The sequence below is a fragment of the Pavona decussata genome, unplaced genomic scaffold (assembly GCF_977016875.1).
Source record: "Pavona decussata unplaced genomic scaffold, jaPavDecu1.1 SCAFFOLD_371, whole genome shotgun sequence".
Classification (NCBI taxonomy): domain Eukaryota; kingdom Metazoa; phylum Cnidaria; class Anthozoa; order Scleractinia; family Agariciidae; genus Pavona; species Pavona decussata.
This window is the reverse complement of record NW_028145747.1, coordinates 406,879-422,997: the sequence shown is the minus strand read 5'-3', so window position 1 is coordinate 422,997 and position 16,119 is coordinate 406,879. Positions and strand designations below refer to the sequence as shown.

The window sequence follows — 16,119 nt, the reverse complement described above, 5'->3', positions numbered from 1 at the left end:
ATTCACTCTAAGCTGGACAGCTCGTACACAATAAAAGGTACGATGACCACCTCTGTAATTTGTATATGGGAATATCTCCCTAAGCCAAACACATTTCAATTGTATAAAGCAAAACAACGGAAAGAGAAATCAGAATGATCTGGAATTTTTAGAGGAGTGGTTGTCAATATGAAAACCCTTCTGTGGTGGAGGGACAACTCAATGCATTATTATGTAATTTCATAACATTTTCATAACATTGTAAAGTGTAATTCATTGCATCGCATTTTTTATCAGCTTGTGTGCTTGTGTGCTTTATTTGAAAAAGAGGATGGTGGCTTCCATCTCTGAAATTTGGCGTATAGGTATTTACAGATCTGTCAACATCATACTTTTTAGGGAAATTTACACAAAGAGGAAAGGATTTTTGTTGTATGCATTCCGTGTTTTCCCCTCGAAATACCAAGTAGAAACTAAACTTCTCTCGCTCATTACTCGATCGCGAACGCTTCAGTCCTGATCTCTTAAATTTTGCGTGGTTATCAAAAGAACAGAGGAGCTTACGATCGTTTTAAATACTGCACTTAAACGAACGTTTTAAATACTGCAATCTCCATTCTAGTATATGATGGACGAAAAACAGTTGCGCGAAAAGTGGTGAGGGAACTTTCCGAGTTACTTGAATTGACACGATTCTTTTCATCGAAAAAGGCAAGCCACTAATCTAAAATTTTAGAGTAAATTTGAGGGCGTCCCTGTCCCATTTGAAGTAATCCCGCACATGTGCTTATAAAAAGTGCAGAGGATTAAAAGCTACGAACTTGTGTATCGTGTTGAATACTGAAATCACCATAATCTGCATTGGAGCATTTGATAAAGAAAAATGTATTACCCAAAAGTGTTAAGGGAACTTTCTTAGTTAACTAGAAAAAGGCAAGCGAGTTTAATTTGATGTGAGTTCCGCTAGAGAGTCTAGCGCTCGAGTGAAAATATGCTGATGTAAGCTAATCATTAAAAAAATCATATCTTTTGTTTGGATTGTAGAAAAATTACGTTTTTTGCATGAAAATAAAGGCCAACTAAGATTTTAGGTAGAAATTAAGAATTTCTTTTCGCTCGAAACATTTCAACTTATGAAATTAGTGTAAACGTGGGACATCCGGTAGAGTTTTCGATTCGCTGCATGTTTACCACTAACGAGCACGATTTGATCGCATACAATTGTTAACTTTGAAAATTGATAATTCTGTTGCCGTGAATCCGAGAACGGTACATTTTTTCATATTTCAAACTTTATTTATTGCAATTACTCATAACTTCAAAGCAATGTAAATTTTATCGTTTCTTTCCCTCCAAAAATTGACACAGATCCATAGTTGCCTTTTTTACAAATCCAAGTACCGTAGTTTTAGATATATTGAACAATTAATTCCTTTTAGTTTTCGATAACCGATATATGTAGATAGTAACGTTTCTGAAAAACTGAAAGCGTTTAGTTTCTTTCTTGTATTTGCACTGATCTCATTAAGTTATGTTTGTCTGAGAATACGCGTGTAAATAATGTCAGTGACAGAATCCGGCTATTCAAGCGCTATGTACAATCTCTAAAGTGCCTATGAAGTGAAACATTTTTTGTAACAGATTGATAGTTAAGTGGTTTCTTTGTAAAACGTTCTCAAACATGCGACGTTCTCAAACGTTGAAAATAGCGCAGCAAATTGTGAGCCTACGTATGTAGAAATGATCGTATTACAATGCAACATACACCAAAAATACGAGAGAGTTGTTTGTATGGACAGTTATTAATTACTTTTCCTGATTTTGCTGTTCTCATGTAGAAAAGAAAGATTTCAAGCAGCAAAAAGCTCTTCGAACAAGTCAATTTTACAAACCTTTTAAGCTGTTTTCCCTGGATCTTCCCCAGTGATCTCCTTGCGCAATGCATCAATTCATGTATGCAGAAATTACAACAGAAACAGTACAATTCACTGCAATAAAGCGCACAGAAAGAATCGCAGATAAAATTGCACATTTAAACGGAATGTAATAACGCTGCTGGCACAGATTTTTTTTGGAGGAATAACAACTTGACAAGCAAATGTCCTGAAATGATATGCGATGCTTACCTCCATCAGGAATGGTGCAACAATTTGTAAACAATCATCATAGGCGTAACCTGCTTGAGTTCAAAGCTGGTTTGTACTGCACAGCGCACCTATCCGGTATTGTTAGGATCTTGCTGGATGAGAAGAAATTCTTTTCTTGTTTTTTTTTGAAGACAATTACAATCTTCCATGCGTTCATCACATCCAGAATTTCTTCGAGTCACAATAGTTCATTGTTCAAAGACCACTTGCCAATCAAAGTTGACTTCAACACACCCATGCGCGAAATAGGATCGCATACATCGCGCATGAAAGACATAACGCAGAGTGTGGGGTCTGGTACTTGCCGGTACTTGAGTGGAGTAGTAAAACAAGCAATGTACGTAAGTTTAGTGGTAGCAAAATGAGCCAATTGGTATTTCGTACATCTGTAAAGATTATTGCAGGCCGGGAACAGATGATTCTTGTTAACGTTTATTTAGAACACAGAGAAAAGTGAAGTGTAGTTTACCCGTAGCTTAATGCGCACTTGATAGACATATCTGCGGATTACAACGCGTTTAATATTGATGTTGACAAATGTTAAACATTTTCAGAAGAATCCCGAGAGAACACGTTGTGCAAAGATGATATTCCTTGCAGCAGCACTTATATTAGTGCTGCTCAAGACGCTTTTTGCTGAGCAAGAGATACTCGCCTTTCCCATTCAAGAAGTGGGCGATAGAGAAGGGTGAGTCATTTTGTAATTTTAAAAAATGTTGTTTACAATTTGTAATTGACATGACTGAGATACCGAAAAGAGATATACAAATTACTGAAATGAATTTTCTCTGCATCAATTACAGGGATCCAGTAGAGCACGAGGAGGATGCTCCCTGATAAGAGGGAGCATCGGGTGTAAATATACGTTTTTTTTACTGAAAGGTAAGAGTGCATAGTGCAAATTAGGAAACAAAGGCCAGGGTAGTCTGTTCACATTACTCCTATTTTTCCTTGGGATTCACGAACGGTACGCAATCTCCGTAATCTTGGTTTGTAAAATCGAGCTCGATCTGTGGAGATTCTCTAATCTACAGAATTGTGCGGGAGTGTGGTCATATGAGGGAGGGAAAGCGAAAACATAGGGGTTCTAAAGCGATGACAGCACGAATTACCGGTAATCTCACAGCAAGTTCTAAAAGTGGATACTTCTGGCGTATAAAGTGACGATGTTTTGATTTTAATCGTTTGTATCGTAGGCTTGGAGGCCTGATAATTATCAAAATTCTTGATACGCCTTTCAACTGATAACATTCAAAGAGAATCGAAACTGCATTATTGCATAGGAGCAAGACTAGAAACTCGCAAGAAGGAATTTTACTAGCACTCAAGATACTCTTGGGGTGGGGTAATATCCTATATAAAACGAGAATCGTTCATTTTAGGCAGCGCTATAATAATTTTATCTGTTCGGTGATGCTATTTTCGAAATTAGTGGGGGCATTTTTGTATATTTCTCGAAAACCTTCGGTATTATTTCCTTTCCGAAAGTCTTACATTGCATTTTTTCGGGACCAGAAACAACATTTTTATCTCACGAAAGTTAGCAGTGAAAACTCCCTTTGGAAAAATGTAGGGGTATTAAGAACTTTCCGAACAGATAATTTACAGGAACTATCTGCTTGATGCCCAGGGGGGTACTCCCAAAAAAATTGGGTATGGGTGTGTTCCCCTCTTCCCTAAACCCTTACCTTATTTATGAGTAAAATCTGCGATTTTCCCTACATTATTTATGACCTGAAGTAGCTTGTTTTAAAACAAAACATTGAACCAAGGACTAGAGTGCTAAAATCTATACCTTATTTATTACCAAAATGGTAGCAAAATGGCTAAAAACGATATCCTATTTATTACCAAAACAGCAGAAAAACCATACCCTTTTGCCCCGCGCATATTATATAGCCAACTCAAGTGACTTAAGGCTTGACCAGTCGACTCAAAATACCCCCCACGACGCTCACGGGTTCACGCGTGCAGATTTACACTCGCAATCCAAGATGGCGACCCCCTCGCTGTCAGTCGCATCCCGTTTTACGTGTAACTTTGTATAGCAGCGAGACGATACGAATTTTTTTTACAGCTTTTTTGCGAAGAAATGTTGGGTTACTGGCTTTTCAACGAGAGGTAGGTTTCGTTTTCTTCTGTTCTTCTCGTGAATGTAAATTATCGTGCCTGATCTGATGTTCGGTCGTGAAGCGTTGAAGGCACTTCGGGCGACCGCTTTGAGTTTCATCAAATACATATTTATACTAAGGGCCTTTTTTTTAGCGTAGAGAAGAATCATATTTAGGTGCTGATTTTTTACCAAGCATTCTGATTTGCTCATTTATTAGGTGTTCTCTGCAGAGTTTTTATTTATGATGAAGGCGTAGATTCTCCTTGAGGGTTTTTATATGGTAAATATTGGATTTCGAAAGGCTATGTTTAGAGAAGATAATTGTTGATCATGCTCTTTCATCGATAATTGATTTGCCTTGTTATATTCATTTTTCTTTCGTTGATAGTCCCTTAATTCATAAATGAATGTGCCTAAAATGACTGGTAATTTTAAAACAGAAATTAGGAATAAGTTATAAACCGTGAAAATACAATTTAAACAAGTTACTTTTATTGTCCATTAAAACTAAGGCTTTAAATGTCACTCTTTACAGCATCAGTGGTTTTTCAGGATATAATGTCCATCAGCTGAAATACCAGGTATGAACTATCATTATTCCTTCGTTGCACTCTCAAATAATGTTAAAGGGGGTATTTTTCTGTAAGAGTCAACAAATAATATTATTTACACATCACATTAAGTTTACCCCTTGTACATTTCATTAATTTAAGGATTGGTATCTTACCATATTATTCTTACCAAAACTATAACCATTAATTACAGTATTGCATTTAGTGCTGTTTCATATGAAATGTTAACAACCCCTGTACATTGTTGTTTACACAATTTATTGTTAAAAATTGTCAATTTGAGATCTTGAGCTGACTGTTAGTAATGATTATGGTTAAACAAGATGCAGTGTGATCTTCCAGAGTTTGAGCAGCTCTGAAGCAGTCTTCACTTGTTTTCTTTTTGTGGCAATCAGAATGTTTGTCCTTATATCATCCTCTGTGGAGTCTCTTTGGTTTGATGATTTGAAATTTTTTTTCCAGGTCTGAATGTCATTGAACAATTTCTTGTATGCCTTAAGTGTTAGAATTTGTACTTTAACAAGATGTGCCTCAAAGCGTTCGATGTGATATCTGGATTTGGGGTTTTTGCCAACATTCTGTTTGAGTTTATCAAATTTCTGGACTTCTTCACAAGTACCTAGAACTTGCTCTAAAGCTTTTGCTGTCTTGGATACCACTGTATCTAATTTTTGATGTTTTGTTAGTGGTTCTTGACTTGAAGATTGATCTTGCTCAGCTGTCTTTCTTTTGTTGTCTTGTGTTTGCTGTGGTAGTGTTTCGTCATTCATTTCTGTTTCACTCTCTGCATGAAGTTGTTCACCACCAACATTTGATTCTGCTTCCTCGCGTGGTTCAGATTCTGTTTGATCTATCTCCATGTTGTTTGGGCCTTTAAATTCTCCATTTTCATAATCATCATCCTCAGGTTCATCATCACAGTGTGAAAGTTCCTCTGGGTCTTGTTCTAGACAAACTTCCATTTGAGACTCATCACATTCATCTTCATCAGGATTGGAATCTGCAATTTGGTCAACCAAGCAACATGTTGGGGGTCTTTCCCATCGACCATTCTCACCTCTCAGTTTTGTGGCAGGAATGTTCACCTCATCTTCCAAGCATTTTTTCTAGCAGACATCAAGTACCTCTTGCTCTTTAGTGATGGAAGTGGAACGGAAGTGGTGCAGCTGTGGTCCCTCTTGTCTAAAGCATGCTTCCTCTAGCCCATCAAGGAATTCAATGTGGTCTTCCATTTCTTTCCACCATACTCCCTCTCCTGGCTCTAGAAAGTCAGCAATTAGCTTCAGGTGAGCAGCCCAGTCATCTGCATACTTCTCTAGGTCAGTCTTGAGAATGACTGTGTTGTCTAATTTGGGAAGTGACTTTGCCATTTTACTGATTTCTCTCTCCTCCTTGAGAATATAGTCACTGCCAGCATTTTTTTTCTCTGCTTGTAAGTGCAGGATTGCATTTCTTGGTAGGTCTTCAATCCTTTTGCTCCAAGTTTTCATTGTTATGTCTGACAACTTCTCAAACAGTCTTTCAAACATTTCTGCATTTGTGGATCTGTGGGAAGCTATTCGAAGCAATTGACACAGCTGTGGAAGTACAGTCCAAACAGTTTCCTGTATGTCATAGCCTGCGGTGGGGTCAACACTTTCCGGCATTGAATTGCATTTCTCCAGCAGAGGTTATGCAGGCGTAGAATCATCTTTGGTGATCTTTCTTCATCTTGTGCATAGTAGATTTCAATCATTTCACAGAGAGTAACAAGGAGCAATCTAATCTGGCAATTAGCGACTGGGTAAAGAGCAATAGTTACATAGATCAGGGTCTTTCTGTAATCTACACCCCTCAGTTTATCTTTGCTTTACTGGATGGAAAGAATTTCTTTTAGTTTAATAAGTGTGTCAATGTCAGTAATGTGATGTGGCAGCTCCTGTAAGATATTCTTAATGTGATTCATTGAACAGTGCAGTGCCTCGAAGAACAACACTTCTTACTTCTTTAGGTTGAGTTCTTCAACAGAAGGATCACTTTTGTGTAGAAGGGCTGGAAGCCTTGTTGTTCCTCCAAGCATACTGAACAGTTCCTTTTGCAACTCATCTTTTTTACCCTCAGCAGGACTTCCTCTTTCCTGTAGCTCAGCTTTGAGCTCACCCACTTTCATATCTTTAAAAGGGTGTAAGCTTCCCTTTTTTCCAGCAGGACCAGAAAGAACCAGTTGCCTTTTGTTTTCCAGTGTTTTGTACTTCCTTTGCAGGCTGTATGCAAGGTCATGGCTGGAATTGATGTTTCCATCACAGCCTGGACAGCCATAGTTCCCCCCATGCTGGGTACCATCTTCCATTTCAGTGGCAGGGTTATCCCCATTCATGAACCGCATGACATCCCATATTTCAACTCCACTTTCTGTGATTGAAGGATTCTTGAAATCCCTGAGATCTTCTTGGCGTGTTGGGATAAATCTCATCTGGTCCTCAACTGTTGACCTGCTTTGGCCTAAAATGTACAGCTGTGGCTCCTCTACTGTAGCTTGTACATCTACATCTTTCCCTGTCTTCTCCAATATTTCTTTTCTTGTCACATGAATGGCAGGATCGTAAAGTTCTCTTATGCAAAAGAGCATGTGACCATAATTTGCAATGGTGGAGTGATCATGCCAAAGAAGCCAATGTCTTTGACGCTGATATTCTTTCAGCTTGTTTCTCATTTGGTCAATGTGATCACTTACTTCTTCATGGATTTTTTGAAGCTCTACAGTTAGCTCTTCTTTAGTTAACTGGTTGTAGTAGCTATCATCCTTGATTTTCAGTAAACTTTTGTTTCTGGTCAAGGTCTCTTTCCTGATATCCTGGAAGGGGATTTTTCTGGCCTGGACATCAATTTTCTTTTGCACAACTTCGCCTTCATTACTGATTGCCAGCTTTGAAATTTCTGTTTGCACTACTGGTATACCAACATTGTATGAACCGTTTTCAATCTGTTCCTTGATGCTTGCTCTGATCTTTGCATTGGTCCTTGACACTGGAACTGCAACTGCACCTCCCTTCTGTTTTTTGATGGCTCGACGCACCCTAACTCCTGCAAATTGTAAAATTGAAAGAAATGATATTAATTTTGTATAGATTTATCTAATCACTCAACTGTGTTTAAACAATAGCTAGCTAATAAGGGATTACAGTATAAATTTGATACAGGAGAAATTATATCATTCCTAGCCTCAACTTCAGTGACAATGGCCTATTTTTCAGTAATGTGAATTACTGTAAGTTTACACCTTTTTTTGTGACTGTGGTTTCACTTCAGACTGCTACCTTAATGTATAAAATGTTTCCAAAGTCACTGTAAGAGTGAAATTAAAATGAAAACCTTAAAAAGTCATAAAATTCTGATGAACTTGACAGTCTCCTCCTCAAGGATATTTAGTTACAGAAATTTTGTCACAATACATATGAAATGTGGGTAATTTTCATTCCTGAATGATATTGATTTGAAGAACTGTTAACAGCCCACTCTGAGTAAATTGTTTAATTTGCCATAGTTACAATACTTGAGGTAAAGTTTGCCTTTAATTATCATTCATTGCATATTTTAGTCTTGAGTGTTATTTACAATACCTCTGCTTTGGGAGTCAGTTTGGTTGACAATGGCTGTTGCTTCAAAGCAGGTTGTGTCAACTCCATTCCTCTCTAGATATGACTTGATCATTTGTACTCCATTAGCTGGTGTTGAGTCTTGGCCTTTTGTTCTGATGTGGTACATCCTTGCTTTCTCAGACCAGTTTATTGCACCATCAGGCCAGGATTTAACATCTGTTAGTAGCTGATCCAAGTCTCCAGTGATGTTCTTTGTTGTAGGGACATGAGCCCTTTCTTGTATTTTGGGAGGTGTTGTTCTGACCCTTTCAGTTGCTTCTGCTATTGTTTCAAATGACTGAGCCAATCGATGGTACTGTCTAGACCTGAATGATTGTCTTGAGCTCAAGTGTTGCTGAGTATCATTATCATTAATCTTGTTTTCAATTTCAGTTTTTGTTTGCCTCTGTTGATTTCGTTTCAATTTCCTTTTTTTTACAGGTGACAGTTTTTTTTGCAGACCTGCTTCAGGAACAAGGACTAGAATTTCACTGAGAGGCTTTCCAAAATGTTCTTTGCAGTTTTCATCATAGGTGGAATAAATTGCTTGTCCAACCATCTTGAGTTGTTTGTTAGTTATCTTTGTACCTTTTGGAGTTGTGAGTATTACAGGCTGAGTTGTGTGCCTTTTGACATCACCTTTGATTTCACTAAGTGGACCCTTCTTTGCTGTCATGCACATTTTGCTGAGTGGGAAAGTGGCTTGTAGGTTTGAGTTTAACAGGGAGCAAGGTTTGCAATTCGATAATGAATGTGCCTTTTTCATTTCCTTGGATATGTGCTTGCCTTCATTCCAGTTAGACATTGAGAACGTTGATAAATAGGTTCCCTTGTCTCCTCTGTTTCTCCAATTTGCAATCTTATCATCAATTACTTTGCAGGCTCGGTTAAAATCGTATTGACTGAGAGTAAACTGTGAATAGTCTTTGAAATGTTCAGAATAGAATTTAAATCTTTCTGCTAGCACTCTGGAACCAAATTTTGCGGTGCCTTTTCCGGGAAACCTCTTCAAGGTCGAGCACATCTCCTTTGTCTGTCTAATACACACTCTTGCCCACGCACATTCAGTTGAGGATAACTAGAGCCAAGAAAACAATGGTTTGTTTTCCCTCAGAGTAGGGTAGAGTGGATTTTTGCTCTTGGGTGCCAGTCTCCCGCCGGTGAACATAAACAAAATGGCGGCACAATGTCAGAACACTCGATACGACAACATTTTCTGAATTGGGGAGAATTTATGCTTCTCTATTTGCGAAGAAACACACACATTATAAAACGAGGTGTATTTTTCTATGCAATGTCGCCTTTTAAGCTGAGCCAACAGCCCAAACACACATGGAATAAAACAAAAACGAGCACAAAATCCTTGTAGGAATGTATAGCCTTACTTTCGGGTAAAAAATACTTACTCCGACGTGGTGTAGTCATCATTAAAAGGCGATTTTGTTTATTTCATTTATATATCTTTAATTTTATAGCAAATTGGATAGCAGCAAAGCAAGTTAAATGTTCCCCGTTTTCAAAAATAGCCAACACGCTTTTTATGACAGATAACGTTACATAAATGATGAAGGATAGTTCCCATGGCAACGAGACCAACCTACGCATTTTCTTTTACTCTCTTTTACATTCTTGTAAAGTTTCATCTCGTTATTCGAAAAGCTGCATGCGAAAAGGCGAGAAAAGCAAAATAGCCTCGTTTTCATGTCCTGGTCAAGCCTTAATACACTTGAGAATATAAGGGATTACCCACTCACTTCCCCCCCCCTCCCCCCAGGGGTTGGGTGCCCTGATTGTGAAGCAAATTTGTTAATTATGTTCACATTTGCTTTTGTATTTTTCTTCAGAACTTCTTGTAACAAACGTTTTGTTTGTAAAACATGAGCCCATTAACTATAGGAGTTTATGACCTGCCGCAACCCACTGATTGCCGCAATCTACTGCCGCAATCCATTCCGTGAACTGTGATGTTGCGAAGTACTTACAGCTAGGGAGGCTAAATATCCAGGGGCAATAATAATATTAGCCCATTGGGGCGGGGAGACTATATATAGTAAAATCAGGGGTTTCATTAAGATTTTGAATAGTTGGGCAAGATGTTAATGCACCTCTGCATGATAGTTCATTTGGGTGTGTTCTTCTATTGAGAAAGTCGCTTAAAAAAAAGCCTCCCTGTATGAAAGTGAATTAAGTATCCCCCATTCCCCCTCCCCCCTATCTTTTTGGGGCTTGTATTAGTTCATAGTTATTTTATGTCATAGACACTGAAGTTGACTGGTTGTGTGGGTCTCCTGTGCCCTGAGTGTGTTTTTTACTTATTTTTGGTCTTGCTGGTGACAATTTACAAAGTTGAGAATCCTGTCTATTTCTCTTCTATTTTTTCTTTCAGATCTTCTGTTGTGTTTGTAACCTCATGGTACATGTACGTTTGGGGTCGAGTTGATGTCTGACAACAATGTACTACGAGCTATACCCAACATACGAGGAAAAGGAAAATTTTTAAGACATTTTTCAATTTAATCTTTGACCTCGTGCGTCTCTGTTTGCCCGAGTTCACAACACACCCAAGAAAATACCTTTCTAATAGTATATCAAACAAAGCACGATTCCTTCGCCAGGAATTTACCAATTTCCACCGTTTTAAATGTCGAATGCTTCTTAGAAGTTATTCTTTCGATTTGCCGCTTCAAAATGGTGAAATTTTCGTTTGAAAACGGCACACTTGAGTCCAAAACATGTTAACAATATGGCGCCAAATTTAATCTGTTTTTTATAAATAGATCAAATGATGCGTTCACGTCACACAGGTAGGGATGAGTGGGTCCCCTCCCTCGCGATGTAAGCGACCAGAATGGATTTTGATTGGGCTGCTTCTGTTGAAGACAATCAGAACAATACACCCCGAGTAGGAGAGGAGTGAGTTTAATGAATAAATTAATGTACCGATTTGTAGCTACGAGGAAGAAAAAAAAAAAAAAGAAATCGACCCGTTTTTAGACACGGTATGCCCCCTAGGGGCATCCCGCGTAATTAAAATTCCATCTCGAACAAAACACTTACCCGACGGCTCGGGAGAAATTAACACCATTTACTGTAAGTCACGTCAAACATTATCGAAATGTTTTGACTGGGAAACGCGGATTCCAATCAGTGTTATCCATCAGCAAAATGGGCATCTCCTGTCAATAGTATTTGTCATCTTCTACTTATCACAAAAACAGTAAACATTTTGGGTCGACAAATTGGACTCATAACAAATATGTAGCGTCGGCCACGATCAATAAATTGGTAGACTCAAGAAACATTTTGGGTCCAAAAATTGGACTCAAAAAATATCCATCATCTGCAGACAGTCACTTTACAACAAGAAATCCCTACAACGGAGAACATATGGTGTTTATCATGGATTGCAAGGTAAATGCTTCTCCCACTTTGCTAATAACTAACTTTGAATATAGCAGTGATGCATAAAATTACACAACTGGGTCCCCTCTCTAATAAACCTCTCCAAATGCGCTTTTACCTAAATCATTAAACTAATACAGAAGATCTAATAGTTGATGACTTAAAGTGTGCATCTTTTCCCTGACAAGAGTTGGATGGAACATATTCCAACACATCAACAGTTTTGGGGTACTGGAAAAATGTGAAAGCTTTTAGATCTGCTTACCTATCCAAGTGGTATGCAGACCATCACAGCCATTTTGATCTTCAGTTCCCAAAATCTTCATTCAAACAAAACATTGTCCTTTGCAATGCTATTGGCTCGGTTAACAATCCTTGTCGGACACAGCTTTTTGGTAGCAACTTTCTTCCCAGTTTCTGTTGGTCCCAAGGCTGTAGCTTTTGTTGCACTGATATCAGAAGGTTGACAATTTTCTGCGGGCTCAGTGACAAACTCCAAATGTCAGTATGAGATTTGTATCCCTTTTCAAAAGTTGGCCCAAGAACATAACTTCACTTGTGCCAAACTGAAATCAAAGGCTGCTACACTGATATTAGACAGGTATATGAGCATGCCATATCCAAATCACATAAACAGGCAATTCCTTTCTTCCTTGGCGAAAGTGATGAGGACGTTATTCCTGAAGGTAAAAATTCACAAAAAAGAAAAAAGGATTGAAAACCTGTAAAGTTGCAGTCAAGCCTCTATTCGTTCTTTGGTATTTCTCATTTTTTAAACTGAAAACGACCTCTGTTCGTACCATTGAAAAGGTCAGGTGTCATTTTCTTTAGGATCCAGAGGCTGTTAACCATTTCAAGGACGCTATCTGGCTCACCAGAGGGGTGATCAAAGGCTTATCAAAGCTAGACAAGTACCTTCCCGAAGCTACTGTGGATTGTCTGAAGAAGGCTGATGCATGGAGAAATCCTTCTTTTTAAACATCGTTTAAGGGTTCTGTGTTTTAATATATTTATTTTGATTTTATTTACATACAGTTCTCTACACCTTGTGTCGAGAAAGCTTATGATAAGAATGTCGAGACTATCCTAGCTGGGATAAAAGAGAATATTGTTATAATGTTCTGCAGGATCACAAATGTCTTCACAAAAAATATTTCCCTTTTGCACTTTGGCTACAAGAAATTGAGAAGAGGGAGGTCCCTCGCTTCCCCTTTCAGCTCCATGAAAATTAAAAACCTAATTTTTTCAATATTTTTTTACCACGAGCTTGTAACCACCAAATTAGTTGAAGAAAACCAACAACTTCAAGGAGACACAAGAAACGCTGAACAGGATCTTGAGGCAGAGCAGGCAAAGAGATTGAAAACTGAACAGAAACTGGGAACTGTGATTAGGGATTCAGAAAAGACTAAACAACATTACAAACAAACATTTACGGCATTAGCACAGAAGGTGGCAATAATATAAAAGAAAGGAAAAGAGGTCCCAACAAACTGAAGACATTCAGTGACTATACTACACAACACCAGGCAAGGATAAGGAGAGGATTTAAGGAAGACTGCCAGGCACCATACCTTGGATACATGAAGCTGGACATACAAGTGGAAGGAGTGACAGTATCAAAGTGAGGGGTGCTGGTCCTTTAAGACACAGCGGCCACTGTCGTGCAGAGGAGGGGGAGACCTGGCGACAAACGTACTTGCAAAGATCCTTAAGAGGGAATGTCTACTAACACCGAGCAAGGGGTGGCACATGATAAAAAATGAAAGTCCTTCACAAATTGACTAAGGATACCCTATGGTAGTTCTAGTAACGTGGTGGTTTTGATTTCTCGGAATTCTTTTTTAAACCCAGAAAAATTGAATAAAATCTGTTCGGGCCCAAGTGTCTATAAAAGCACCCAAAATAGACGTGTCCCATACCTTCTTTCAACTTCACTCTGTTTAATTCGCATTGATAAAAAACCTCATTTCATGCTTGGAAATGTGCAGTTGAAGTGTTTACGAATCGTTTGAGGCCAATAATAGATCTCTGCTTTAGTTTTTAAGGTCATGGGGAAGGTACCGAAAGTTACTAAAATTGGCTCAGTCGAAATTCTCAATTTGGCGCACTTTTTCAGGAGAGAGTTTCCCTACCCGGTAAAACATCGAATCACTTGAAATTTAGAATTCTTGATTGACGAAATGCTGTTCTAAAACCAGGTTTAAAAATTAGTTTCGGGCTTTCTATCAGCGCTGAGAACTAACGCTCTCAAAATCCCGATAATTGCGACATTATCTGTCAACAGCTGTGAGCGATAAACATGTTTCTGTCAAAATCACCGAAGACTTTTGTAATTTTTTTCTTGTTTCCCTCAATATTACGATGGACCAAACAACAGAAAGCTCATATTTAGCTCACCTTGAATAAGATGTAATCTAAGTATCGGTTTCTTGGCTTAATGTACCATACAAAGCCATCATAGCTCGAAGGGTTGATAATTGATCTCCTTCAGTGACTAATGACTTCTGCTATCACATTCACGTCACTTGGCAAATGCCAATTGAAGGGGCAAAAATACTTTGACGGTAACAAAACCCTGTCGGCTCAAAGAAAATATTAACAGAAATATCTAATTTTAAAGTTCTCCACAGTCATCTCAGAAAGCGCTGGACTTTATAATCTTCCGTCTTCGATTGTTTTTGACTGTACTTGTTTCGGTCACGCAACGGCTTCCTTCGGAGTGATTGGTGTTTCTTACATAGTGGCCAAAATCGAAAAAAAAAAAAAAAATCCAAACATCAGGGCGTCTGAAACTAGTTCCTTTAAAGTTATTTGAACATGCAAACGTGACTGTTCACGCATTAACGCGGCTTTTGAATTTTTCCGTGAACAGTGATGTTCGATTCAGGTTGTTTATTTCACGACGGTTATGGCGTGTGCGTCATGGTTTATTCAACAAAGATAATTACTTGAATGATGTTTTAACAAGAGGAAATTGAACAGATACCGGTATAAGGTGATATAAGAAAATTGTGACTTAACGAGAACTTTTTTAGTTTCTCAGCCAGAAAGACGTTCGTTCTTTTCGCATGTGTCGGTTTGTCAACATAAATAACAGCTATAAACAAGATAAAAGATATACAGACTGAGATAAAGAGTTCCGTGATCACAGATGATAACAGTACCTGAAAAAGGGTTGGGTGCATCAATTCTTCGTTAACAAGATCTTTTAAAAAGTTCAGTTTTCTGTTTAATCGTTAATTTTCTCTGATCTGTAGCACTTTTTTTTTAATGCGTTTATTTTAGTTACAATGATCTGTTGTGTTCTTTTAAACATCGCCGTTGTTCTGATTGAAAAATCGTCACGCACCTGATGGACACACAATGATGCTGCTGGAACAATTACCAAATATACAAAATTTCTATATTATAAAACACTCGTAGATTTTTGTATTTACGCTGCGTTTAAAGAATTTTCTGATAATTTCAATTATCCTAACGGCCATTTCGGTTGTCACTCGGTTGTGACCGGGTGAAATCAGCTTGTGAGATTTGCGGATGCTTCAATTATCTGACAAGGTGGTCAAACAGAAAAAAAGTGTTTTAGTAAACCGTTCAAATCTTTCTTTGGTGCAACTCTAGTGCAAAACCGTTAAGACAACAACAAACTTAAAGGACCCTAGTCAGCCTTAGCCTCACGTGCAGTCGTTTTTAGGGGACTCGTATTACCTCTTCCCCACAAACGTTTGTGGGGAGGAGGTAATACGAGTCCCCTAAAAACGACTGCGTGGGAGGCTAAGTCAGCCTCCGCCATTTTCGATGCCATCAAAATTATTGATATTGCATGGTGAAGCTAAATCTTATTGCTTTGTGTTCCTGAAAGTATGTTTCATTATCTTTAGTAGTTTCACAGTGATTTCGTTCATTTCGACATGCTCCGAGTAGAAATATAATAGCCAAACTCTCGCATATAAACAAAAACAAAGGCGTGGCTGGCTAAGGCCCTTTAATGCATACCTCGTGAAATTTCACAGGACAAACACGTTTCGGGACAATACTAGCAGTGTTCGAATAAGTGATGTTTACTCCGAAGTTGAGCTTATCTTAGGGCGCGTGTGATTCTTTCTTCCGCTACATTTCTGTGTAGACCATTATAGACTTGCCACAAGTCGTCTTCTTATGCACCGAAAGAGTGACCAACAAGGCGACGGAGTCGGGAGCCGAGCGCCTGCCTGGACTCCCTCGAAAACGGACTTTGAGAAAGTCTAACCTATCCCATCTCAGTGGGAAATTGGCCGGTGCAGAGG

At 38.5% G+C, this 16,119-nt stretch overlaps 1 protein-coding gene, 1 long non-coding RNA gene and 1 pseudogene across 2 annotated transcripts; 1 reads left to right on the top strand and 2 right to left on the bottom strand.

The window, feature by feature from the left end:
• Positions 1–4,033: 4,033 nt before the first annotated feature.
• Positions 4,034–8,992, top strand: LOC146452334 (uncharacterized). The gene is made up of 3 exons (XR_014859787.1): positions 4,034–4,247; positions 4,775–4,820; positions 8,870–8,992. It is a non-coding gene; the product is annotated as an uncharacterized LOC146452334 (long non-coding RNA).
• On the bottom strand, positions 5,126–6,546 carry LOC146452336 (uncharacterized; annotated as a pseudogene).
• Positions 6,790–8,555, bottom strand: LOC146452335 (uncharacterized). Its single transcript, XM_085098029.1, has 2 exons — positions 8,411–8,555; positions 6,790–7,874 (listed from the first exon to the last, which is right to left on the bottom strand). Exons 1-2 carry the CDS (start codon positions 8,553–8,555, stop codon positions 6,790–6,792), a joined length of 1,230 nt encoding a protein of 409 aa, XP_084954155.1.
• Positions 8,993–16,119: the final 7,127 nt, after the last annotated feature.